This window comes from Harpia harpyja, chromosome 14, assembly GCF_026419915.1.
Source record: "Harpia harpyja isolate bHarHar1 chromosome 14, bHarHar1 primary haplotype, whole genome shotgun sequence".
In the NCBI taxonomy this organism is placed as follows: Eukaryota; Metazoa; Chordata; class Aves; order Accipitriformes; family Accipitridae; genus Harpia; species Harpia harpyja.
Genome location: NC_068953.1, coordinates 26,967,853 through 26,994,294, shown reverse-complemented (window position 1 = coordinate 26,994,294; position 26,442 = coordinate 26,967,853). Strand labels below are relative to the sequence as shown.

Sequence of the window (26,442 nt, the reverse complement as noted above, 5' to 3'; positions counted from 1 at the left end):
GTGTTTGGAAAGTCGTCTTTAGTGCAGACGGGCACACAGAGCTTAGATGGTTTGTAACCCTTTGCTGTGGTGATGCAAACTATTGGCATGGTCAGAACATTGGAGGTTGCCTTTGATTTTGAATACTCTTTTTGAATTCACTGTGTCAAAGGTCACAGGGACAGCATGGAGTTACAGCGGTTTAAAGAAGCAGCAAGCAAAATTAAAGAAAGAAGTGCTGATATTGAGGTAAGCATGAAGACTTTCTGTCAAACATGTTAATGGGGATAATTTTTTTTTTTTTTTTAACTGCAACTTCACAATATGTTTTGAAAAAGTCTAAGAGCAAATATAATCAAAGAACTTGCAAAATGCAGCCTGGAAGGAATGTGTATCTGTTTTATGATTTAAAAAAAAAATATCTGGTGAAAACTCATGCAACCTTAACTACACATCGAATACTGTTGCTTCATAATACGATACTAATGAAATACTAAACAAGATCTGAGATTATGAAAGCTGAGATAACTACAATGGTGAGTTAAGATAAAATTATGTATCCCATAATTAGTGTTTAATGAAATGTTTGACACTCATAAATTTCAAGATCAGCATTTAGGAAGAATTCAGTGATTTACATGATATTTTATAGAGCAGGATAATAGTGTATATGATTTTAAAACATGACAAAAGTTGTTCATTATGCTTCTAAGAAAAGGCCTAAACTAAAGGCATAAACTAAAATCATGTGTAATTTCCATTTTCTTAAAGAATATTAAAAATAACTAAATGGAAAGTGATTAATCATAACAAACCTGTCCTCCAAGTGCTATAGTATGTATAAAAAAAAGCTAGTTTTGTCACTGTAGCTGTTAAGATAAGTTAGTAAATACAAGTTACCATTTGCAGTTACCCCTCATTCAGGGGAGAATCTGACTTGAGAATTGCATTATGGCCATTTGCAATATCAGTGTTCTGCTGAGTTGTTCCTTCTGGACCTTCTGATAAGTATAACGTGTGACCAAAAAGCTTTTTTTGTGTGTGTATTTTTGGCATGGGCTCCTTGGTAATAATGTTTACAATTTGCTTTGGATTTTTTTTTTTTTTTTTTAATAGGAGCAACAGGAAGACTTCAAAAAAGCTATATTGGAGGGTATAGAGATAACCAGACTTCAAGTAAGTAAAGAAAGTTTCCACTTATTAGAGACATTATTTTCACCAGATACCGAATGCATTCTTTACAGCGAAGACAGGAACTCTGGTTTCGTATATCATTATCTGTAAGTAAACCCTGGTTGTGATTTAAAAAAAGGTGTACCGTTGAATCTTTGTACAAATACAGCTGGATGTCTCCTTGATGTAGGTCTAAATAGTTCCAGTGTTTGGTATTATTGGGATGCAAACTCCAGTAGCATTTCCAGACAGTACTGCTGTTCTTAGATGGTTGGTAATAGAGTTGTCCCATCTTAACTGGCAGGACTGCTTTGATTCTTACCTTTCAGGTAGGCACTACAGTCATTGATTGTAAGATGCTGAAGATGTATGCTGAACACTGAAATGCATATAGACCTCAAAATGGGTCTTCAGAAGACACTTTCAGCAGGTGCATTCTCTGTGTTACATTCCAGTGAAGTATCTGTGTTTAGGGATGTAAAGAAATAGTCTTTCTCGTGTATGTATGTGTGTGTGTATATATATATACACACACATATACACATACACACACATACGTGTGTGTGTGTTTATAGATACACACACATTTTGGACACATGTACATACACACATGCCTGTGTGTATGCGTTTAGGTGTGTGTGGGTGTATTCCTTAAGAGGGAAGATTTGCCCTGGTTTCGGCTGGGATAGAGTTGATTGTCTTCCTAGTAGCTGGTACAGTGCTATGTTTTGAGTTCAGTATGAGAAGAATGTTGATAACACTGATGTTTTCCGTTGTTGCTAAGTAGTGTTTAGTCTAAAGTCAAGGATTTTTCAGCTTCTCATGCCCAGCCAGCGAGAAAGCTGGAGGGGCACAAGAAGTTGGCACAGGACACAGCCAGGAGAGTTGACCCAAAGTGGGCAACGGGGTATTCCATACCATGTGATGTCACATCTAGTATAGAAACTTGGGGGAGTGAGTCAGTGGCTACGTGGTGCTTAGTTGCTGGCTGGGGTTAAACCACGACAAGGTTGAAAAAGGGTGGTAACAATTTCCTAACTGTGATAAATCTTGGAATCAAAAGCAGGGCATAGCATTGCAAGTTCTAGTTTTTTATTCTTCAAAATCTTGAATTTTTACTTCTTATTCAGGTAACCATTGGAATTAACAGGCTGGTTGTGAGGAATGTTCCAGCCCTATGCCAGTCTACATGTAGTTATCATTTGTGATGAAACTGCCTTTCTTCTTTTTTGCAAAAGAAATATTTTGTTGTCAAAAGCTGACCACCTCAGTAGATATTCAGAAAGTATGTAATTATTATTAAGGAATACGTCCATGAGGAAATTTCATTCATAAACCAGGTTTTTATGTGGCAAGACTTTTCTAGATTTTGTTCCTATTTTCAGTGGGTTCAAACTGAACTTCAGTTTCTGCCAGAGCCACGTTCTTAAATGAGAATTGATAGCTAACAAAGGCACGTGACAGAATAGCTGAACTTGGTGCTTGTAGAGATCCAGTGTAATATACGTTTCTGTAGTTGTACCCTATTGTAAAGTTCTCTTTAAAAGAACTTTTTCAGTATGGGTCAGTAGTCTTAATATGCCCCTGAAATTGTTAGAGCTGATGGTTACTTTGAAGAGCATTTTAACTGAATTATGCACTCAACTTTTACATTTTTGTGCAGCAAGGTATTTGAGTACACCCGGAAGGTTTTTGTTTTTTGGGTTTTGTTTTGTTTTTTTTTTTAAATAAATATATATATCTCCTAGATAGTCCTAGAAAAGAAAATTGGGCAGATTGTGTGCCAAAAGAGTAGTAGTTGAAAATAATGATGATGACTAATGGTACATGTTGGGGTTTTTTTTGTTTTGTTTTGTTTTTTGTAGGGTCTTCAAAGTGACTGTGGTCTAAGACAATCTAGTTCTTGCGGTGGGTTTACTGACCCTCTGGCAGTCCATTCAGAACAACGTAAGTGTGTTGTCTTTTCAGGTGACCTAATTTTATCTCTACATTGTGTTGATAATGCGTATTCTAAGAAGATACAAAGGAAACACAGAAAGGTAAAGCATCCTGAAGTATTTTCATGGTTGGTGCTACTTGAATCTGCTCCTGTGTCTCATTGTGGTTCTTCTAGTCATGCCAGCTTAATTCTGTTACCCTGTATTTGCCATAGCTAGAGTCATAAAAAGTGATCTAGTCAGGACTGTGCTGGAAACTTGTAAAGATCAGATAGTTGTGGATCAGGCTTTTTTTATGAGAGCCACATTAAGCTGTCTAGTTGCTCACTCTATTAGGAAATAGGTAAGTAACAATGACATGTGCTGTTCTTTGTCCAGTTATGAATCTCTTTCACTTGTAGTATACAGCAAGAGTAGAAGAGCATCGACTGAAGACACTCAGCAAGTAGACTCTAAAGCAGCCTTACTGACGGTTTGTATCCACCTTTGTTGTTGTTGAGCAGAACTAGAAACTGAACAAATAAAGGAGAAGAAATGAATTGTGTAAAGAATAGTACTGATTTGCGGACTCATTTGTTCAAGGAGGCAACAGAAGGGGACCTGTTTTGTCTGAGGGAAGAAGTTGTGCATAATCTCTACTACATATTGTGGATATTCTCACTATGAAAACATATGTTGCTTCCTGTTTATGGAAGAAACCACAACTTTTTGTTTAAGAAAAGAATTATTTATATAATCCATAAACCAGTAGTGAATATATAGCCTTATCTATTCTTTTAATTGTAGTTACCATTCCTCAGTTGTATATGACTCTTTCCATTCAACAGCAGTTCAGAACAAGCCTGGTGAAGTATTTCTGATAAACAGTCTGTACTGCAAGGTCTTAAAACACATTACCACCCCAACTCCAATTAAATATACTGTGTTTTCCTTACAAAACTGAAACCTTCTTTGTTTTTCCTCTCCTTTTGTTTTAAAGGATTGGTTACAAGGTAGACCTTCAAATAGCAGTCAAATGTAAGTAAGCTTTCTACTAACGGAGCAATTTTATTACTCTATATTTTGATTTGTTTTTCTTTTTAGTTCTTGTCTTTGGCTATATTGGTATTCAGTTGCATTTAATGAAAAAACAAGGTTTAAGGTTTTTTTCTAATAAATAACTGAATGTGTTCACTGGAATGCTTTGATAGGTTCTATTTAGATTAATGGGGTCACATGTCAGAGGGCAAAACATGCCCTTAAATGAAAATGACTGTGTTGACACTTATTAAGGAGTTAGCTTCCTGGTAAAGGTCTTTACCCAACCTTTCAAACTGTAAACTTTCTCTGAAATTGTGCAGACATTGCTCTTGTTAACAATTATCCCCCGAGTTAACTGTTAAAGCCATTACCTTATTAATCTGATAACAGAAAGGTAAGCTGTTGTGAACAAGTTTTAATTAAAGCACCTCTGTGGGAATGAGCTCTTGTGATGCAAACTTTACATAATGTGCGTGACTTGGTGGTATTTAAAGTGTAGCTCTAAAAACATGAGATTACTTAACGGCCTTCCATTACTGTTTTGTAATTAAGAAACCTGTACTGCCCTTGAAAAATAGGATAAAAGCAGTACTGTGAGGTTAACAAGGTGACCTAGGATGATATGTCAAAATCAGTGAATCCGAAGTAAGTTTTTAAGAAGCAATGACTGTTGATTTTGTGGCATTTCACAGGCCATCGGAAGAAGATGCATTAAATGGTAAGTTTGTTTCTGCTATAAACAAGCTGGGAGCTTTTTTTACAGGCAACTGTATGGGTCTTGCATGAGAAAGTATTTAACTACTGATAATTTGGAAGTTAATGGACACATAATAGTGGGGTTTTTTGTTTTGTTTTGTTTTAAATAGCCTACCATTGAGTACTATAATTTTTTTTTCCCCTGAGGTACTGAAGAGCTAAGCATAATACTTAATTTTCTGCACAGAAAATCTTTTTCAAACTCTAGTTACTTGGCAAGTGTTCTTTGCATGTGGTAATTTTAATACACAATACAGGTATCAAGCAGTATCTCTCTCTCTCTCTCTCTTTTTTAAAAATATCTCTTTCAGGCATTGCTTCTCCTTTCAAGCCTATAATGGATATCAATTACTATTACTCAGGTCAGTCCCTCTTATGAACTAATGTTCATGTTTTTAATGACACTTATTAGATCCTTAAACTTTAACAAATACTGTAATTTTCCTCTAGCTGTAGAAAGAAATAACTTGATGAGATTATCACAGAGCATTCCATTCACTCCTGTGCCTCCAAGAGGTAAGAATTGTATTTCTTGTTGCTGGTTCACTATGGTCTTTTGGGGAAGAAAGCAAAAGTAAACCATGTACAGATTCCTTCTAATATAGAATGATCAGGTCAAATTTCACAGTTGCTCACAGCAAGTGTGAAACTAAAGTCTTAGTGAAGTAAAAGATGTCCAGTGTCTGTCTTGCAACACTCAAAGATATAAATGAGTATGACACCTTTTCTAGGGCAGCTCACTTGGTTATGAAATCTAGATTTAATTGTAGTTGTCCTCAGAAATGGTGATACAGTGATGATAGTATTGTACTAACAGTTTTTAAGTTGTCTTGACTCGTATAAGGTGTAAACATTTATTCAGTGTTCTTAATGCTGTTTGAACAGTGTCATTAATAGTTCTAATTAGGAGGACAAAACCGCTATAATACTATGCTGCTGTATGGAAGAAGTTGGACAGGGGTCTTCCCACTGTTAGTGGGACACTTCCCACTTGTTAATTCGAGATGTTAGTAACAACTTAATATTGCAGCATGTTGAAATCTAAGAAATTGTAGGTTTTCAGTGCTTTTAATTTTAAACTTGGAAAATGAAATGCAGTAATTGCTTTTTGTGTTGTAACGTAGGTGAACCAGTCACTGTATATCGCCTTGAAGAAAGTTCTCCCAGCATCTTGAACAACAGCATGTCTTCGTGGTCGCAACTAGGACTCTGTGCTAAAATTGAATTTTTAAGTAAAGAGGAGATGGGAGGAGGTTTACGTCGAGCTCTTAAAGTAGTATGCACATGGTCAGAATATGATATCCTGAAATCAGGACATCTTTATATCATCAAGTCTTTTCTTCCTGAAGTTGTGAATACTTGGTCAAGCATTTATAAGGAAGACACTGTGTTACACTTGTGCTTGAGAGTAAGTTTTATCCTTGTCAAGTATTAAACATAGACAGGCATCATATGTTAAACAGGACTTCCACCCCTTCCCCACCCCAAAACCAAGTATATACTTATTAAAAAGGGGGAGGGGGTTAGTCTGGGGTTCTGTATGAGCTAAAGGGTTAAAAAGTCTGCTCCAGTATGGTTTACTTAATCAAAGAGCTCAAACTCTTAAAATTTAGACATCATTTAAAAAGCACGTAATTTGTTACACTGTCTTCGGCGAATAGACACTGTTCCTGCTGCCTTTTTGGCTCCTTAATGTTCCCTGTCACGCAACTAATGAAATATGGGCTTTGAATTGTAGGAAATCCAACAGCAGAGGGCAGCACAGAAGCTCACCTTTGCTTTCAATCAAATGAAGCCCAAATCCATTCCATACTCTCCAAGGTGAGTATATTTAAACTTCCATTATGTTGCATGCTTTTGACACGGAAAAATGCCTTACGGGGTTGTTAACAGATGGATCAAATATATTAAGGTACTGGTATGTGGATATATGTCTCAGAATATTACTATGAATGTGTCAAGCAGAATTATCCTTGGCAGTATTTTCTGTTGATACTTTTTGCACTGATTCTAGCCTAGTGTTATAATATAAATGACTTTGTATAATAGTTTCAAATTATTTAAATTATTAGTAAATCAAATAAAAATCTAGTAGTAATGATATATTTGCCGTTTATTTTGGAAATATATTCATTAAGTGTGCTTTTTACTAGGTTCCTGGAAGTTTTCCTGTTATATTGCCACTCTGCTGGCCAGTGGTTTGCAGTTGAAGAGTGCATGACTGGAGAGTTTAGAAAATATAATAACAATAATGGTGATGAAATAATTCCAACTAACATGCTAGAGGAAGTTATGCTAGCTTTCAGCCATTGGACATATGAGTATACAAGAGGAGAATTGTTGGTACTAGATCTGCAAGGTAATGTCCTTATTTTGAAACTGGGATTGAGGCCAAGGTGGATGTTTGTGGATTTTTCTCTTGTGATAGCGTTTTATTAAGAATTCATACACCTGTAATAAATAACAAGCATTACTTAGTGCATCTTGGTCTAGTTAATCTGACTCTATGGTTGTCTTATTTAATCATAGAATCATTTAGGTTGGAAAGGATCTTTAAGATCATCAAGTCCAACCGTTAACCTAGCACTGCTAAGTCCACCACCAAACCATGTCCCTAAGCACCACACCTACAGGTCTTTTAAATACCTCCAGGGATGGTGACTCAACCACTTCCCTTGGGCAGCCTGTTCCTATTCTTGACAACCCTTTTGGTGAAGAAATTTTTCCTAATATTCAATCTAAACCTCCCCTGGTGCAACTTGAGGCCACTTCCTCTTGTCCTATCGCATGTTACTTGGGAGAAGAGACCAACACCCACCTCACTACAACCTCCTTTCAAGTAGTTGTAGAGAGCACTAAGGTCTCCCCTCAGCCTCCTTTTCTCCAGGCTAAACAATCCCAGTTCCCTCAGCTGCTCCTCATAAGACTTATGCTCTAGAGCTTTCACCAGCTTTATTGCTCTAATATGACATTAAATTTTACAGCAAAACAGGGAATATAAATATATACATCTTCTCCTAACGATACACACCATAAAAAAATTCTATTTTTTGGCACATTTGTGTAGTGCAAATATGGTAAGCTGTATTTATTCTGAATTGTGTGTCAGATATTCTGGCTGCGAGAACTATATGGGAAAAGTCTTACTCATTGGTGAAAACTAAAGTTAGGAATTGCAGGCAGATATAAAAATAGGTGGAAGAAATCTGAGAAGTACAAAGTGCTTGTTTAGGAGCAATTTTTGTAAAAGTAGATTATCACATATCATTTGGGTTGGGTTTGATTTTTTGTTTTTTCTTTTTCTTCTGCTTTTATTCTTGGGGAAGCTGAGAAGTAATAGCTAAGGATGCCAAGGCTTTTCAATATTAATGCATTTATGTAATGTATCAGATTTAACTTTTTCTTCATGTGCTGTCTGAAGGTGTTGGTGAAAATTTGACAGATCCCTCTGTGATAAAAGCTGGAGAAAAAAGGTAAGGTTAAAGAAGGAGTTATAGAAAAGTATTATAAAATTTTCACCAGAGAACACATGCAACCCATGTTTATGTGCACTTTACTTCTAAGGTCATATGATATGGTGTTCGGTCCGGCCAATTTGGGAGAGGATGCAATAAAAAACTTCAGAGCGAAGCATCACTGTAATTCCTGCTGCAGGAAACTTAAACTTCCTGGTAAGAGTTGCTGTATTTCTTCTTCTGAGACACGCATGTCATGAAATGTTGTATGATAGGTAATGAAATACTTATGTCATGCTGTGAAAGTGGAATAAGTAATAAACAGCAGTTTTGTAATTTTACTTTTAAAATGATATGCTATTTTAAGGTAAAATCCCAGATGAAGTAATTAAGAATGTCTATGTGTTCTATATCCATATGCACAGTATTTGAGGAAGGTAGACTAGATTGATCGAGACTTAAGAAGGTACAGTAAAAAAATTTTAAAGGTTCCTAGAAAAAGTCAGAAGAGCAGGTTAAGATGATTGCAAACATTCAGGCTTTTTAAACAAAATGGTGCTTGTGTTTGGGGGTTTTTGGTTTTTGGGGGGGGAGGGTTGGGTGGGGTGTTCTTTTTATTTTTGGTGTTTATTTTTTGTTGTTTTGTTTGTTTGTTTTTAAAAACATGTCTAGGTCTGCAGAAATTCATTCTATTAAAAACTTTCAATTCCAGATATTTTTGCTGCATGGACTACACTACACTCATCTCAAACCTTGAAATTGTTTCTCTGTATCAGGCTTTTAGACTCCAGCAGAACAACATAAGGAACTTGCATGGTTCCTGCCTGTTTCAGACTTCTCTCCCAGTTGTTTCTCACATGAAGAGAGGTTATTTATTTTAAATTTGAGTTGTAAATCCTGGTAACATCAAAATAGATCCTGGAAGGATCTGATTTCCATGGAAAGTTGATTTGATACTTGCTATAATATCTATAAATAAAATAATTCTGAGGTTTCCATCACTTTTTAAAGAAGAGCTTTAGGCTTCTGATTACATGTGTGATAAAAACATCCTTTTTGACACTGCATATTGAGGAATTCTTCTTTATTAAGTACATATGCATACCTAATTCTTTGAAAGACTTTTATGCCCCATTGATTCTACTAGCTCAAGAAATAGTAATCAATATGACTTCATTTTGTTTGTACAGATCTGAAGAGGAATGATTACACGCCTGACAAGATCATATTTCCTCAGGATGATTCCCCTGAATTGACAATTCAGCCTGGAAGCTGCACCAAAGAATCCGATTCACCTAATTCTATTCGTCTGATGCTCTAATAATGTGACCAAATCAGTGGCTTCATCCAAACTTCATGGAATGTCACAAAGTTGTCACTTATCTTTCCTTCACTATAATTAAAAGAAAGATACATCAAAACAAGGATTGCTGTCTTACAAGTGGAATTTTGGCTGGTCCTTAATCTAAGGACCTAACAACTTGTGATAACCATCTACAGACAACAGCTTGGCGGCTGATCATTTTAAAGGTGGAGTAACAACAAGTATTTAAGATATGTTTTTAAAGGGGCTTTTTAGCAGAAGGTTTATTTTTTATTTTGTTTTGATTTAGTGGAAGATTTTCTCTCTGTAGTCCTGTGGTGTGCAATATGCCTTCAACCAAAAGGATTTTGGTAGTTGATGTTTTAAGGTAAAGCGTTTGTCTGTTTGGCAGCTGTCCTATTGTCAGTCAGTAAAAGACAGGAGAAAGCACCTACCTCTGTAATGCCAGAGTATTCTTTGAGCGTTTTTGGAAGTGTTCCACTAATGTTTTCTCACCAGATGTCTTTTAATCTGGCCTTTTGAAGAGGACAGAGCCAAAGGAGGTGTGTATACCATGCCAGTAGGCTGAGGTTGAAGGTAGGAACTTGATCTGTTCCAATAGAGAGAGAGAGAATCTCCCAAATCAGCATTCAGCTTCATGGCTGTAAAGCTGGGTTGGTTTTTTTGGTGGTTTTGTTGTTGTTGTTGTTTTTGGTTTTGGTTTTGTTTTGTTTTTTTTTGTTGTTGTTGAATAGAGCCCTAATTGTGCATAAAGAAATTTCTTGTTTTATACATTTCAATTTTATCAAGTCACCGTCAAATAGTAACAAAGCCATGATAGACTGGTATAATCATATTTAATAGAAGAAATAGTATGTACTGGTCCAAATAAGTTGCCTTGTAAGAACACAAGTTGGAAGTGCTTTTCCTCGTACGTAGTGACTGCTTCAGAAGTTATGCCTTCCAAAGATCTCGTAAAACCAGTATATCAAAACCGAATGTACACATAACTTTTAAATGTATTTAAAATCGTGTAGAAAACATCTTTAATGTTATGTTATTTGTGGTACTTATTTAAGAGAGACTAGGCTTGGATTAGCATTATGTAAAGTACGGGAGATTGCAATGCACCTTCATGCCAATAAAATGTAATTTAACTGTCCCAAATATTGTTGAGCATTCAGCAAGAAAAAACTGTTGTCCAACTGAAGTTTCATGCTGCGATTTTTTTTTTGTTACATAGGTACTAATTTGTAATTTTTAATTAAAAGGGCAGTATATAGCTCTATAAATTTTTTATTCAGTAGTGTATCTTATAGATACAGACCTAAGGCACGAACACAATAGCTGTTTAAATGGTGTTTTATGTTTGACGGGGAAAGGTAAAATGTTATAAGGATATAATACTGTATACATTTTGTATATCATTAAATCTTTAAAGAATCTAAAATAAATTTATTCTTGTTTACAGACTTCTGCTGTCTGTTTTAGTCTGAAAGGTTATTTGGGTGAATTTAGTAACTCTTTATGTGGAAAAGTAGAATTTGCCATGCTGGATCAAAGCAGTTGTCTGCCTTTGAGGTATCTCAACTTTGGCTAACACCAGAAACTGGGTGGGGGGGGAGTGAAAACTCTCATAGTAGACAAACATAGGTGATGGGCTTAACGAGTAAATGAGACAAAAATATCTTAAACCTCTTTACAATGTTTGTTTTGAATTAGGAGCTGCTTCTTGGATGCCTGACTGCATCCCCTTCTGTTGCTGTGAGGTAATGGGCAGTTATTCAAGATGTACTTACACCTTTTTAATGCTATATTCTTAGCCAAGTAACAGCAACAGTTAATCTGTAAGTGAGGCTGGCTCTTCAAATTGAGAAGAATTTCTAGAGGAGCCTCAGGTGTTGCGAAAATGTGACCAAATTCAGTGTATGAAATAGGAAAACCATTTTGGGAAAATTGTAAGTAAAAGTTGGGAAACTTTTTGTTTCCTGACAAATACTTAATGCATAGTTAATTTTTACAACCATGATATCTGTCTTCAGTAGTTTTGCCTGTGACTCATTTCTTAACAAAACAAACAGGTGTGACTTTTGTGTGATGGGTGTGTGTGATAGTGGGGAGTGTTCCCTCTGCTCAGTGTTGCAGTGACTAGGGCCTGAAGCCTTTCCAAGACCAAAAAGGACAAATAGGGTTGGGGAACATATGTAAGACTTGGAGTGGTTAATACTGTACGTATGTTTGTGCATCTTCCTGGCAAGGGTACTAGCTCATGTGAGACTTAGAGCTAGAATTATGAGAGGCACGTGTCTAAATTGGGGAGGGGGGGTGAAATTACAACTTTCACAAATTATCTTCTCCTTCGCACTAGCAGAAAAAAATCATAAATGTAAGTATCCTCAGGGAAGGCATTGGAAAAGTGTGGTGGCATAGAAAAGAACCCAAGTTAGTTTGAAGAAGTAGCCTGTCTGTGTTAGGATAATACCATGTCCTACTGATGTCAGGCTGCAGAAACATGAAGATTAGCCCGTGTAATTGAATTTGGTTGAGAAAATCAAGTGTCAGTCCTCTGCTGAAACCTCATCACTCTTGAAGTGCTCTATGAATAGAGAAGAGTTGTGATCCTTTAGCTTTTAAATTTTCTTTAGGTTACTGAAGAGGGGGATAGTAGAAGCAGCATTGGAACTTCTGTTTACTATCCAAAAACAAAGTATCAGCATATCTTTTTAGAACCTAGTTTTTAAATACAGGAATATAATTCAAACCTTCTCTAATTATTTTTACTGAAAATCTGAAACACTTCAGTGACTTTCCTACTAAGAGGGTATTTAAAGAATATTTCTCATATAGGGAAATAGGTAAGCTACATTATTTTCCTTGACAGATAGTTTCGATTCCCTACCACCATCCTCAGGATATTTTCATTAGAAGAAAAACCATTGAATAACATATTAAACTGAATCTTATGTACTTGTAGACTAGTGTTGGTTGCTTATGTAACTTATGTTTTAAAATGCACTTTAATTTCCTCCAGCATCAATATTTCTTTATGCAAAAACCTCAAATATGTGTGTGCTGATTTAGTCTTTTAATTAAACCAGCAAATTCAGCATTGTTGACTGCTTTCTTGCAGTATTTAGGTGCTGAAACATTTCAGAGGAAACCAATCTCAAATACATTGTGGTAAAATAGGCAGAGGTGAGTCTTCTTGGGAGCTGGTTTCTTAGCTGCTGCTCAGCAGCCATGTGATTCGGAAAAGGAGGGATTTGGTTTTTAAGCCTGTGGCAGTGATTTCCTACACTTTAGTTCTTTGTGGTTGCATCTCACTTAGTGCTACAATACTTAACACTGCAGGAATTTGGAGGGGGGAAAAGACCACAGCTGAAAACTTGGCGGTAACAGTTCATGTTGAATGTGCCTAAAAGATCAATTGGAAAAAAAAAAAAGTTGGTTTTGTTTAAATATAACAGTGCTTCTGAAAAGACTTCTGATGATTTAATCTTTCTTTTTCCAATTAACACTTTTTCTTTCAAGAAATCAATTTTGTAGTGAGAGTAATGGTAAGTTAATTCTCAGCCCCTGAGCTTGCAGCAGATAGTACTGATGTGGATTTGTGTATCATGCTATGTCAAAATAGTAAATTAAGGTCTTGATTTGGATTCCACAAAAAGCAAGAATAAGCATATGCTTTTGCCTTCTTGAATGACGAATGTTAGCATTGCTGATTTTAGTACTAGGAGTAAAATTCAGCTATATGGATTTATAGTCTTTTTAAAATACTGACAATATATTTAATTATTTCAGTGATTTATAGTTTTCAATACAAATTTTGTTCTGCCTGCATGACAGCTATTATAGATTGAATTTAACTTCTTGTTTCTCAATAATGGTTTCAAAAGGTGCTTTTTAATGCTGCCATCAGCCTGTGTATGACCATAGTACTTGCTTTTCAATATATTACTTCAAGTTATCTTCCTTCTTTTCTTTAATGTGTTCCCCTCTGTAGGAAGGCAAGAACTCTTACTTTTGGTAAGAACATTTTTAAGAATTAGTAGAAGTTTAAACAGCCCTTGTTAATGCTGCCAACTGCTAAATAGTTTGCAGTGTCATTGTTCCCTGTCCTATATAAGAAAAACAAATTACTTGGTTCCTTCTTTCTGCCTACTGTTCTCAGTATATTTTACAACATACCTTATTTGGTGCTCTTGCTCTAAATAAATAGTTGGCTGTGTTCATGCTTGTCATTAATGGAGTGAAATCAAGATACAATTCCTTCGTATCAGCTACAGTGGGGCCAGAACTTAAGCGTAACAAATTACTCTAGAAAATACTGTGGTTGCATGCACTAGCACATCACCGTAAACATAAAGCTTGTGAAAAATCTGTAGCTACTAAGCCTTTGGCAGTTGTAATTTATTTTTGTGCCTTTGCTTTTTTAGAGCGGATGATGAGAATATTTGGTCCAGTAACAGGAGTTTGCCAAGAAAATCAAGGAGCAAGTTCCTGACATGGAGATTCCAGATGAAGTGGGCAGGAAAGGCAGGATATGCCGGGGGTATGGGGCTAATTACTGTTTCATTAGTAATAATGAAATATATCTCGGTACTATTTAACCATATAGAAGGGTGAATACATGTTAGCATCTGTTGTTGCCCTACACCAGAAGCTAATTTAAAAAAAAAAAAAAAATCCAGGCAGTGGTTTTACGTGTTTGTGCCATGCTGCTATATTGTTGGTTTTGTGCTAAGTATGAGACACAGATAGTGATATAAGTAGTAGAAGTGGTAACTAAGCCCCAACAAGTGCTGAGGGGTGTTGCAGAGCAGGAAGAGGAGGATTAGGAGACAAATTGCTTTTTGAACAGTATCTGAAAAACTCTTTCTTGCAGGGAGCTTTGAAATCAAGAAAAATGGTGAGCTGATTATTTTCTGAGACTGAAACTTTAGGCTTTCCCTTTTCAGATGTGAGTAATGACCATTACAACCAGTGGTAGCCTTCTCTCATCTTGTTTCCACAAAAATGCAATTAACTATGAACAAAAGCTGCCCTTGGAAGGTGACATGAGGCAGGAGGAAGCTTCCTCATCCCTCACACCCTTGCTGCAACTGAGCAGATCTGTTGTAGAAACTTGCTGGAATTTTTTTTCTTCCGAGTCAGATGTTTGTGGTCATTCCTCAGCCTCTGCCGTGGCCTTAGCTCAGCCTTTCCCCAAGTCTGCATGAAACATCTGACTTCCTCCATCCCACACGCGTATCAGTCAGTATGTCCTTCTGTTAAGTCTATGGTAGAAAATATGGTATTTGTTCTAAGTAAGACTTAATAAGTAATATAATCTGGCTCCTGTTCCACTTGTGTGGAGACTGGGGAGGGACATCCCCTGAGCCCCAACAGGTGGTGTGGGAAGGGAGCAGCAGTGCAGAGCGGGAACCAGGATGCAGCTGTGTCAATCAAATCTGCCAGTTGTGAGAGACACTGGGGTAGGAAAGACATGCCACAAGCAACTAGGAACATGGATAGATGAGTTCTGGAAGCACCTGTGTCATTTGCCAGTGACAAAAATGGTTCATGGGAAGACAGAAGAATAAAACCAATTTATATTATTGGTTATCTTTCTTTGAAGGGATATTTATAACTGCATGGCAGGTAAGCTAGTGACCCAAAGCCAGAAAGCCTTGTTAGCCCTTTCTTACCCTAACAAAATGTGAAGCTATATATCCCATCATCAAAATACTAGTTTTGATTTTTACTTTTCTTGGTTTGTTTTTTTTAGACTGGAACAGCTGCTAAAATGAAGGATAAAGGAGACACTGAGAAAAATTACACAAAGCATCAAAAATTCCTTAACTGGGAGAAAAATGCAAGCTGCTGGCAGTGTACCCTGTATTCCAAACTAGGAGTGGATACTTACCATGACTGTTTTTGTCAAAAGCAAAAGTCAGTAAGTCAGCTTCATCGGGGGCCCAACTTAAATGCCTCTATGCAAATGCATGTAGCATGGGAAATAAACAGGAGGAGTTAGAGATGTGCACACGCCTGCAGGGCTATGATCCACTGGCATCACAGAGACGTGGTGGGATGGCTCCTATGACTGGAACATTAGAATGGAAGGATACAGGCTCTTTAGGAAGGACCGGCAGGGGAGACGAGGAGGGTGTGTCATCCTCTATGTCAATGACCAGCTGGAGTGCATGGAGCTCCACCTGGGGATTGATGAGGAGCTGACCAAGAGCCTATGGGTCAGGATTAAAGGGGAGGGCAGGGACAGGTAACATTGTAGTGGGGTCTGCTACAGGCCACCCGACCAGGAAGACTGAGCGGATGAGGCCCTCTATAGACAGATAGGAGCTAAGAGCAACCTCATGTCCACAAGCCCTGGTCCTCATGGGGGACTTCAGCCACCCCAATATCTGTTGGAGGGACAAGCAGGACATAAGCAATCCAGGAGGTTCCTGGAGTGTGTTGACGATAACTTCTTTCTCCAAGTGATAGAAGAGCCAATGAGGAGAGGTGCTATGCTGGACCTTGTTCTCACCAACAAGGAGGAGCTGGTGGGAAATCTGAAGCTCAAGGGCAGCCTTGGCTCCAGTGACCATGAAATGGTGGAGTTCAAGGTCCTTAGGGCAGCGAGGAGGGCGCACAGCAAGCTCAATACCTTGGACTTCATGAGAGCAGACTTTGGCCTATTCAGGGATCTGCTTGGTAGAGTACCATGGGATAAAGCCCTGGAGGGAAGAGGGGCCCAAGAAAGCTGGTTAATATTCAACGATCACCTCCTCCACGCTCAGGAGTGATGCATCCCAACAAAGAGGAAGTCAGGCAAAAACGCCAGGAGGCCTGCATGGATGAACAAGGAGCTCCTGGACGAACTCAAACACAAAAATGAAGCCTACAGAGGGTGGAAGCAAGGACAGGTAGCCTGGGAGGAATACAGAGAAATTGTCTGAGCAGCCAGGGATCAGGTCAGGAAAGCTAAAGTCCTGATAGAATTAAATCTGACCAGGGACGTCAAGGGCAACAAGAAAAACTTCTATAGGTACTTTGATTATAAAAGGAAGACTAGGGAAAATGTGGGCCCTCTCTGGAAGGAAACAGGAGACCTGGTTACCCAGGACATGGAGAAGGCTGAGGTACTCCAATGACTTTTTTGCCTCAGTCTTCACTGGCAAGTGCTCCAGCCATACCACCCAAGTCACACAGAAGGCAAAGGCAGGGACTGGGAGAATGAAGAACTGCCCACTGTAGGAGAAGATCAGGTTCGAGACCATCTGAACCTGAAGATGCACAAGTCCATGGGACCTGATGAGATGCATCTGTGGGTCCTGAGGGGACTGGCAGATGAAGTGGCTAAGCTACTATCCATCACATTTGAGAAGTCGTGGCAGTCTCCTGAAGTTCCCACTGACTGGAAAGGGAGAAACATAACCCCCATTTTTAAAAAGGGAATAACAGAAGACCCAGGGAACTACAGATCAGTCAGTCTCACCTCTGTGCCCGGCAAGATCATGGAGTGAATCCTGGAAGCTATGCTAAGGCACATGGAAAATAAGGAGGTGATTGGTGACAGCCAACATGGCTTCACGAAGGGCAGATCCTGCCTGACATGTTTGGTGGCCTTCTACAACAGGGTTACAGCGCTGGTGGATAAGGGAAGAGCAACTGACATCACCTACCTGGACTTGTGCAAAGCATTTGACGCTGTCCCCGCATAACATCCTTGTCTTTAAATTAGAGAGACATGGATTTGATAGATGGACCACTGGGTGTATAAGGCATTGACTGGATGGTCGCACTCCAAGAGTTGCAGTCAATGACTTGATGTCCAAGTAGAGCGCAGTGATGAGTGGCATTCCTCCGGGGTCGGTACTGGGACTGGTGCTGTTTAACACCTTTGTCAGCGACAGGAACAGCGGGACTGAGCGCACCCTCAGCAAGTTTGCCGACGACACCAAGCTGTGTGGTGCAGTCAACATGCTGGAGGGAAGGGATGCCATCCAGAGGGACCTTGACAGGCTGGAGAGGTGGGCACGTGCGAACCTCATGAAGTTCAACAAGGCCAAGTGCAAGGTCCTGCACATGGGTCAGGGCAATCCCAAGCACAAATGCAGGCTGGGCGGTGAGTGGATTGAGAGCAGCCCTGCAGAGAGGGACTTGGGGGTGTTGGTTGACAAGAAGGTCAATGTGACCCGGCAATGTGCACTTGCAGCCCAGAAAGCCAACCGTATCCTGGGCTGCATCAAAAAAAATCATAACCAGCAGGTCAAGGGAGGTGATTCTCCCCCTCTACTCCATTCTTGTGAGACCCCACCTGGAGTACTGCATTCAGCTCTGGGTCCCGCAACATAAGAAGGACATGGACCTGTTGGAGCGAGTCCAGAGGAGGGCCACGAAGATGATCAGAGGGCTGGAGCACCTCTGCTATGAAGACAGGCTGAGAGAGTTGGGGCTGTTCAGCCTGGAGAAGAGAAGGCTCCGGGGAGACCTTATAGCAGCCTTCCAGTACCTAAAGGGGGCCTGCAGCAAAGCCAGAGAGGGACTTTTTACAAGGGCAGGCAGTGATAGGACAAGGGGTAATGGCTTTAAACTGAAAGAGGGTAGATTTAGATTAGATGTAAGGAAGAAGCTTTTCACTGTGGGGGTCATGAGGCACTGGAACAGGTTGCCCAGAGAGGTTGTGGATGCCCCATCCCTGGAAGTGTTCAAGGCCAGGTTGGATGGGGCTTTGAGCAACGTAGTCTAGTGGAAGGTGTCCCTGCCCATGGCAGAGAGGTTGGAGCTAGGTGATCTTTAAGGCCCCTTCCAAGCCAAACCATTCTATGAAAAAGAAGATAAACCCAGGAAAATATGGAGTCATCCCACTGAATACAATTTATCTAAGTGGTTAAATTCCAGTAAAGTAAAATGAACTCCTTGCTGTTCTTGTCCTTTCTTGATATTTTCTCCAATGTTGCAAATGTTCTAATTCCAGTTTGAATTTTATTTCTGTGTTAGTGTACATTATTAGAAGTTCACTCATACTTTTTTTCCCCCGAAGGGCTGCAGGAATAAGCAAGGAGCCTTGGAAGCATAGAAATGTTGGAGATGCTCTCACAGAAATGAGAACGAGGGCTTTCAGAGAATCAAAACAGGCTTTCAGAGAATTTACAGAAGTCCTGTACTTCTGTACAGGCTTCAATCTATACCTACACAGAGATTAGAATAAGAGTGCATAAATACTCCGCATGTGTAATGGAAATGTCTGGTTTCTATTATCCGAGGCAAAACAAGTCAACTGCAGTTGCTCTGCAGCAGGCCTTTTGATAAATCTGCAACATGTACTTGTCTCTGCGTTTTACCTATAGCCCTTTGACAAAGTACCTCCATATAGTTACAAACAATCACAGCCCCATGGGGGAAAATCCATTGTATTTCAATCTCATATTTTGCGTATTTGAACTGAATAAATTTGCAGAAAGAGGCAGGATTGAATTCCTAGCTAGTTGAGATTTATCAACAAAACTTTAAACGAATATTTCAGGGTGGAAGAAAACCAACTGTGAGTGTATTTACATATTGGTATGTATTCAGGTGTTTGTACATATTTGTTACAACTTTTAAGTTTAACCTACAGGATTATAATTTAGATTTTAAAACATTTGAAACTCTTGGTAAAGTACGTACACTATTACAGTTCCATTTGCAAAAATGTAGATTGGATTTTGAATGGTAGTTTGGGAGTGTGTGCGTGTGTTGCTTTTATATCTCAGTTTGCAGATACACAATTTGGGAGATTAATAGCAGTGGCAGCGGATAAGCTGTCCAAAGAGTGCTGGCAGACATCCTTTGCCTGAAGCTTAACAAGTAAGATAAATAGGGATTTTTTCAATGGCTTCCTGGGCCTCTTCTGTGGATAATTGTTACTTCCCAAATTGTATGTTAAATACGGAAAACCTGCTGCTCTTCAGTGATGTATGAAATTCAGGGATCAACTACACTGTCTCATTAGCTTATTAAAAGACACTTCTTTACCACTACCCTTTTTTTCCCCGGAAAATTTTCTAAACACCAATAAACTAATTCAGCAGGATGTTTTGAGGTAGTTCCATCTTCTTATGGTCAACACCCTCAGTTATTACTGCCCTTCCATCAGAGCATGGCAATAATAAACACTAATATGGGTATGAACAAACACAAACGCGGGTCAGGCTGAAACTCTCCGCCCGGTGGAACGGGTGGGTGCTTGTCTCTTCCCAAGGTTGTTTTGGGTGGCAGGTAGGAAGGAGGTGGAGGCAGGTCAGGCAGGGCCCGTTCCCCTGGATGAGAACTGATGGAACAGGACGGCATCACAAAGCCACGGGGTGAGGGTAGGCCAGGGGATGGGACGGGACACGCAGGACCGTGCTAGTTGTGCCATGGAACTGGACGGAAGAGGTGAGATACGAGGAAAAGAGAGCAAGAGGCCGCCTCCCTGAGCTGGGGCAAGCGCAGGCTTCCTGCAAGGCTGCTGGTGGCTTCCCAGCCACCTTCCATACCCGATGGTCCCAACATGTTTTCTCCTCCGAGCTGGCGTTTCACAGGGATGGCTATAAAAGAGGGAATTAAGCTTTTTCACAGGATACTGGTCTATAGGTAGAGCTGTTTGGAAATGTTGGCTCTGCTGTTATCGAAATTTAAAAGGAAACAGTTCTGTAGTTGTTTTGTAGCTATTAGATGATAGAAAATGACTGTCAGCCTGGGACGCCTCCAGAAATGGCAACTTGGGCAAGTGGTGTTCAGCTGAAGGGAAAGAAATGGCTTTTCTTGTTCTACAAAGATTATTGAGGTATCAGCATTTTCCTTCCTTCTGCATCATCATAAGAAGCAGCAGCCTTTAGAATTTCAAGAATGGGAATCATTGGCAAGCACATCTGGGTTGTGCTGTGCCTAATTGGGGATGGAGACAGTTTGGTCCAGGGCAGACGTGTGCAGCAAGAAAACAAACCTACTAAAATTTTCTTAATGTGAATTAAGTAACGTTTTATGACAAAAGTCTAAAGAGCAACCTGTTTGTGTAGCATCTGGACTGCAACCTATGGTTTTAGGAAATAAGTACCAGACCACTGAGGAAATGAAATATAATATGCATTCTGTAGGGAGAAATGCTTGAGGTAGTTATTTACATCTGGTTATAGTTTTTGAGTAATTGTGTATGGAGTCAAAGACTGAGTGGAATTTTAGGAATAACTAACTCTAAAACCTCAGGTATTTAAATAATACCTCTTAATGATGTATCTCACTGTATTGGGAAGAGCTTAGTGTGGGAAATAGAGAGTCTTTACCACTGTATTAGCTTGATGAAAGTAAATGTGAGTGTAACTTATAAAGAAGATCCTGAAACAGCAGGAAACGTCTCCTCAAGACAGTACTGCTTTCTAAAAAACGTAATAGAAAAAGCACTGCAGCATATTAGATTTCCACTGTTGTGGGTTTTTTCCTAGGAGGTGGAAGTATGACTCCATTTGTTTGGAAAGCGTGAAGTATTCCTGCAAGGAACCAATGGAGGAGATGAACAGCCAGCACCCAGGGCTCACTGGCCTGAGGAATCTGGGCAACACGTGCTACATGAACGCAATTTTGCAGTGCCTCTGCAGCGTGCCACCGCTTGTGGAGTATTTCCTCTCAGGAAAGCACAAAGCAGCCCTACACAAGTAAGTTGATTTATTCAAGCTACTTGTATTTTTCTGCTTGGCACTGCCATTTTCCTTCCAAAGGATATGTGTTGCCATGAGAATGTCCGAGGCAGCCACCTGCTAGCTCCCCACCAGGCAGTTACAGTCAAATTGGCCACAGGCTGGTTTCCTTCTCCTTCCTCTGAAACCCTGAGTCATTTCCTTGCTGGGTAACTTGAGTGTTATACTTTGTCATTTTGACAGTAATACCAGTTACTCTCATTGCTGTCTCGATGATGACTCCTACTACTTTCTAGTATCTGTGGAGACCCTCAAACTAAATGACGGGCTGACAGAGCAATACTGTACCTGTGTATATTTTCTAAGTTTATGTATTATGTTCCCATTTGAAGGTAGAGCCACCATCTCTTCATACTTTACCTGAAACTTACGTTTATTTTTTCCAAGGGAGAATGGCGAATCTGCGACTGCCTTTGGCTGGTTGATGTCTGATATGTGGCTTGGAGAGTTTGACTGTGTTTCCCCGGAGGTTTTTCATTCAGTCCTTGGGAAGCGGTACCCAACTTTTAGCAAGAGGATGCAGCAGGATGCACAGGAGTTTCTGATCTGTGTGCTGAATGAGCTCCACGAGGGTCTCAAGAAGGTAAGAGCCCACCTGTGGTGTTCTGGGGCTGTAGCTGTTTCCTCTTTGCATTTCATGGTTTAGCATTCCATGTAATAATTGCCTGTCCTCCTCTTCTGAACTACATGATGTGGCTGCTAAAAATTGTCATTTTCTTCCTTTGTTTCATACCCATGAACACACAAGAATTCATTTTCTTCTTGTCTAATGCTACATCAAATTGCAAGCCCCATCTAAATGATAACATTGTCTGTAGCTCCATTATCCTCACCCTCCCTCTCCTTGCTCCTTCCACGCTTTACATTCTTCCCTTTTCATCTACCTGAAACCTTCATGTCTGCCATGTCCCCATGTCTACCTTTCTCCTCTTCAGACCTACTGATTAAGAGCTTGTCTAGCAATTAAATCTCTCCCATCTAATGTCTAGAATATTACATTTTTGTTTAATTTCTCTCAGAAAAGGAATTTAGCTTACTCTGCATGTATGAAACATCAAGTAAAGTAATAGCATTTTAGAGCCGAGTTCTGTGACAAGACTAATTACTAGCCTACACAGGCACTGGGCAGTGACCATTAAAACCCAGTGAAGGCACTTCTGAAACAGTTGGTTCCTTACATTTTGTTTATTTTTTTTCTTCTGTATAGTCAAGCAAAAGAAGGTGCGTAACTGATGCAAAAGCAAGCAGAGGGAGTGTCAGTGAAACATCTATTATCACACAGTTATTTGAGGGACAACTCAGTTACGATATCATGTGTCTGGAATGCAAGACCACCATTGACAGACCCGAGAGGTTCACTGTTCTTTCCCTGCCCATCCCTTCCAAAAGCACGTGCTCTCTGCAGGTACGATGTTGTCCTGGGTTCAGCTGGGATAGAGTTAATTTTTACAGGAACCTGGGAGGTGGGGGGGCATAGCCGGGGCAGCCGACCTGAACTAGCCAAGGAGCTATTCCATACCATGTGACATCATGCTCAGTATATAAATGGGGAGCGGGCCGGGGGGAGGGCTCTCGACTTTCGGTGGCGGAGCGTCGGGTTCCGGGTGGTGAGCAGTTGCACTGTGCATCACTCTTTTTGTATATTCTTTCAGTAGTACCGTTGTTGTTGTTGTAACCTTTTTTTTGTGTTGTCCCAGTAAACTGCCCTTATCTCAACCCTCGAGGTTCCGGGGTTTTTTTGGGTTTTGGGGTTTTTTTTCTTTTTCTCTCCTCCGTCTCCTCCCTATCCCACCGGAGGGGGGCGGGAGGAGTGAGCGAGCGGCTGCGTGGTCCTTTGTTACCGGCTGGGCTGAAACCACGACAGACGTCTACTACATTCCTGCTGGTTTCTGCTGTATGTGGCAATAGGTGGCTTAGACTAATACGTGTTATTAAAAAGATGCAGGTTTTTAGTTACTTTGGTTTCCTGGGCACTAACGGACAGTCTTTGAACTGGTCCTAAGAGATGTGGGGTTTCTATACTCGTCTCTGGACCGCAGAGGCTGGTAAGGTTATAGGAGCGACGCTCCTGAGTTGCCATGGGTGAGGGATATTAAGATTGTTCAATAGTAACCGTGAGGGTTTCTTTTACTCATCCAAGTATTTCCTCATTTGGGGGGAAAAGGGAAGCCAATGTTGGCAGCTTTGTGTTTCAAGTGTACTTGTAATGTTAGCCTTGCTACGTCATGCTTTGATTAGGAAGAGAGCTCCAAAATATGGCAAACCTGTCTCTTACCTTGGTCAGGACCTTCAGGGGTGGAGATCTGTTTGACCAAATTTTTTTTTTTTTTTTTTTTTTTCTTCTTTGACAGGACTGTCTCAAATGTTTCTTTCAGCAAGACATACTGACTTGGAACAACCAAATCCAGTGTTCCTGGTGTGGAACAAAACAAGATGCTGCAGTAAAGGCCACCATAACCAAGGCACCGCAGATCATTATTTTCCACCTAAAGAGGTATAGTCTATATGGGGTAGGACATGGCCATTTCCTGGGATTTGTGAGACATCACTTCCATTTACATAAAAGGAAAAAAAATCACTGCAAATGAGTATTTTTAGTACTTTCGATACCTGGAAGCTAAATGGGCAGTTACAGAAATATACCTGTCAAACAAGCAAGCTGCATTCCTGAAATCTCAGACAAGGTGTTCTGCCTTACTCTGTACTGCAAGCCACCAAATTTCATTCACTGATTTTGGGACATCTTCTCCAAAGGGAAGAAAAACTCCACCAAGGAGTGACTGACTACAGATTAGTACAGCAGTTCATGTGGTCAGACATCCCTGTGAATATGAGTTCCTGGGGCAAGTGGGAGAGATTGTGACTTGGGTTCTGAGGGCAGGACCGAAACAGAGCATTTTGCTTGTCATTATTTCAGCTGAGACACTGTGTTTTTGTTTATCCTTTAACTAAATCAGGTCTAAACAACTGGGTCTACTAAACAGAGAGGTGCATCAGTGTAAGAGCTCCTGATTAGCAGACTTTACTAGCCACACGTGGCCAACTGCTAAATTTATTAAGAATTTATTCCTAACAACTTCCCACCTATAAGGAAAATCACTCTAGAATGATTTGGCTTCCTAGAACTACGTTATGTAAAGTTATTATTTAGTTGCCTGTTACGCATCTGCTTTCCTTGACACTCTCAGAGGATCTTGTGGTCCCCAGCTGCAGCCCTTGGCCACATTATAAATGTTTAAAAGCATAGTGTTGTACTAAAAGTTACAGAAGAAAGAGGGATGGAGACTGGCATGGAAGAGCTGACAACAGCAGTGCAGTCCAAAATGTTTAGGACACAGTGACAGTGATGCAGAGATTTGACTTCTGGCTGCTTTTGGCACCTGTGTCCATTTCTAGTAGACAGAAGGATCAGGAAGCAAGAGCTTTGCTTTTCTTGCTGGACATATCTGGTGGGTTTAGTGCATTTTCTGTCAGTTTACTGTAATACTCAACATTAATACAGATCTTTCTCTTTCAAAACACTGGGTAGTTATTTGTTGTTCTTCCCTTCCCCTAGGAAAATCAGTTAAGTAACCACCACAATGCAAGAAAGAAGTAAGTTTAGTGTTATTTAAAATAGTTCAAAAATTTGTTTCAGGTTTGAATGGCAAGGCAAGCACAAAAGGAAACTCTCAACTGACATCTGCTATCCACTCAGCAATCTGGATCTCTCTCCCTACAGTTCCCCACTTTTCTGCAAGGATGCAGAGTACAGCTTGTGTGCTGTAGTGGTGAGCTTTGCCTTTCCTGCTTTTATTTGTAAAGCCTGGCCTCATGGAGCAGATGAAGCCAGTGTTGGATATGTTTTTCATGCACTTTTTTTTTTTTTTTTTTTTTTACCTGCCATGGACATATTCTAGTAACAGTATGTAACCAAGGAAGAGAGGAGAAGTTACCGCTTCTCTCTCCCTCTTTCCCCCACATCCCAATTTTAAAAAGCACACACTCCTGGCACATAATGCCTGGTTGGAGCCTCCTCAGCATAAACTCACAAGCTGATCCTGCATGGATCCTGTTTATAAATAAGGACTAAATGGTCTCTTTTTCCATCACTCACTGCAAGTGGGGCCTGCTTATAGTGACCCATATCAGGGCTAATAGCTGGGCTGCAAATTTAATATTGCAAAACGGAGAAGCATAATCATCATCTATTTGCTCTGTTTTAAAGCATTTATTTGAATTAACATTCCTCGCTGTAGACCAAAGGGGCCTAGAATCTTCTCTCCCATCTTTTCCAGGCGCAAACAAAAAATGATTGCCAATTCCTAGCTTTGCCTGTAAGGAGAAAGAGTGAGACTTCTGTTTTAACAGACGCTGTTGTTTGTTACAGAACCACTCTGGTTTTCTGGATGATGGCCACTACACGGCGTTCTGCAAGCACTCAGTCACCAAAAACTGGTACAGCTTCGATGATGCACAGATCACCAAGATCCCAAATGCCTCAGTGCAGTCTGACACAGCATACCTCCTATTCTACACCTGTCAAGGCCTTCTCTGCACCCATTAAAAATCTGCTAGCAATGGAAAACGAACAGTGAGTAGGCCAGCAATTAGAATTCATTGGCAGCATTAGCCGAGTCCCATTTCATCAATAAACTAGAGCATTTGCACTACCAATCATCTGTTGTGGTCTTTCAGCAAGTAATTTCTAGAGAGAAGAGTTACAGCTTCCGAGCCTGCTAAAGAACATGCATCCGCTCCGTTTGTACAAGGTCTGTTTGTTTTCAATGACAAACCTCGTACATCCCTCAAAAGAACACTGGCATGGGTTAGGCTCAGCCAGCAACAAAGCACCATGCGGCCGCTCACTCACTCCCCCCCACTGGGATGGGGAGGAGAAAATATAACGAAAGGCTCGTGGGTCGAGACAAGGACAGGGAGGGATCACTCACCAGTTATGGTCACAGGCAAAAACCAGACTTGACCTGTGGGGAAAAAAAACCCAAATCAATTTGTTACCAATCAAATCAGAGCAGGATGAGAAGTAAAACCAAATCTTAAAACAACTTGCAGTCAGTTTGTCACACATTGTCTTTGCCACTCCTTCCTCCTCAGGGGGAGGAATCCTCACACTCTTC

General features: G+C 40.0%; 2 protein-coding genes across 3 annotated transcripts in view; both read left to right on the top strand.

Annotated features, from left to right (window-relative positions):
* TRPM7 (transient receptor potential cation channel subfamily M member 7) overlaps nt 1-11,095 on the top strand; it is a 61,415-nt gene extending 50,320 nt beyond the window's left edge. Inside the window, exons 27-40 of one of the 2 annotated variants that reach the window (XM_052807694.1) lie at nt 152-228; nt 1,096-1,155; nt 3,018-3,099; nt 3,491-3,561; nt 4,069-4,106; nt 4,802-4,827; nt 5,177-5,227; nt 5,316-5,381; nt 5,990-6,273; nt 6,604-6,686; nt 7,019-7,224; nt 8,287-8,338; nt 8,430-8,536; nt 9,511-11,095. In XM_052807694.1, the coding sequence (XP_052663654.1) occupies nt 152-228; nt 1,096-1,155; nt 3,018-3,099; nt 3,491-3,561; nt 4,069-4,106; nt 4,802-4,827; nt 5,177-5,227; nt 5,316-5,381; nt 5,990-6,273; nt 6,604-6,686; nt 7,019-7,224; nt 8,287-8,338; nt 8,430-8,536; nt 9,511-9,641 (1,334 nt within the window). In that variant the 3' untranslated portion in view covers nt 9,642-11,095. Of the gene's footprint in view, nt 1-151; nt 229-1,095; nt 1,156-3,017; nt 3,192-3,490; nt 3,562-4,068; nt 4,107-4,801; nt 4,828-5,176; nt 5,228-5,315; nt 5,382-5,989; nt 6,274-6,603; nt 6,687-7,018; nt 7,225-8,286; nt 8,339-8,429; nt 8,537-9,510 lie in introns of those variants that run through there. The other variant, XR_008238228.1, reaches the window with a different exon arrangement.
* Nucleotides 11,096-13,146: 2,051 nt separating this feature from the next.
* On the top strand, nt 13,147-25,975 carry USP50 (ubiquitin specific peptidase 50). Its single transcript, XM_052808820.1, has 8 exons — nt 13,147-14,583; nt 15,391-15,558; nt 21,074-21,283; nt 21,713-21,908; nt 22,533-22,730; nt 23,677-23,819; nt 24,963-25,095; nt 25,695-25,975. The coding sequence occupies exons 2-8, from the start codon at nt 15,530-15,532 to the stop codon at nt 25,869-25,871; spliced, it is 1,086 nt and encodes a 361-aa protein (XP_052664780.1). The 5' UTR covers nt 13,147-14,583; nt 15,391-15,529; the 3' UTR covers nt 25,872-25,975.
* The last annotated feature ends 467 nt before the right edge of the window (nt 25,976-26,442 follow it).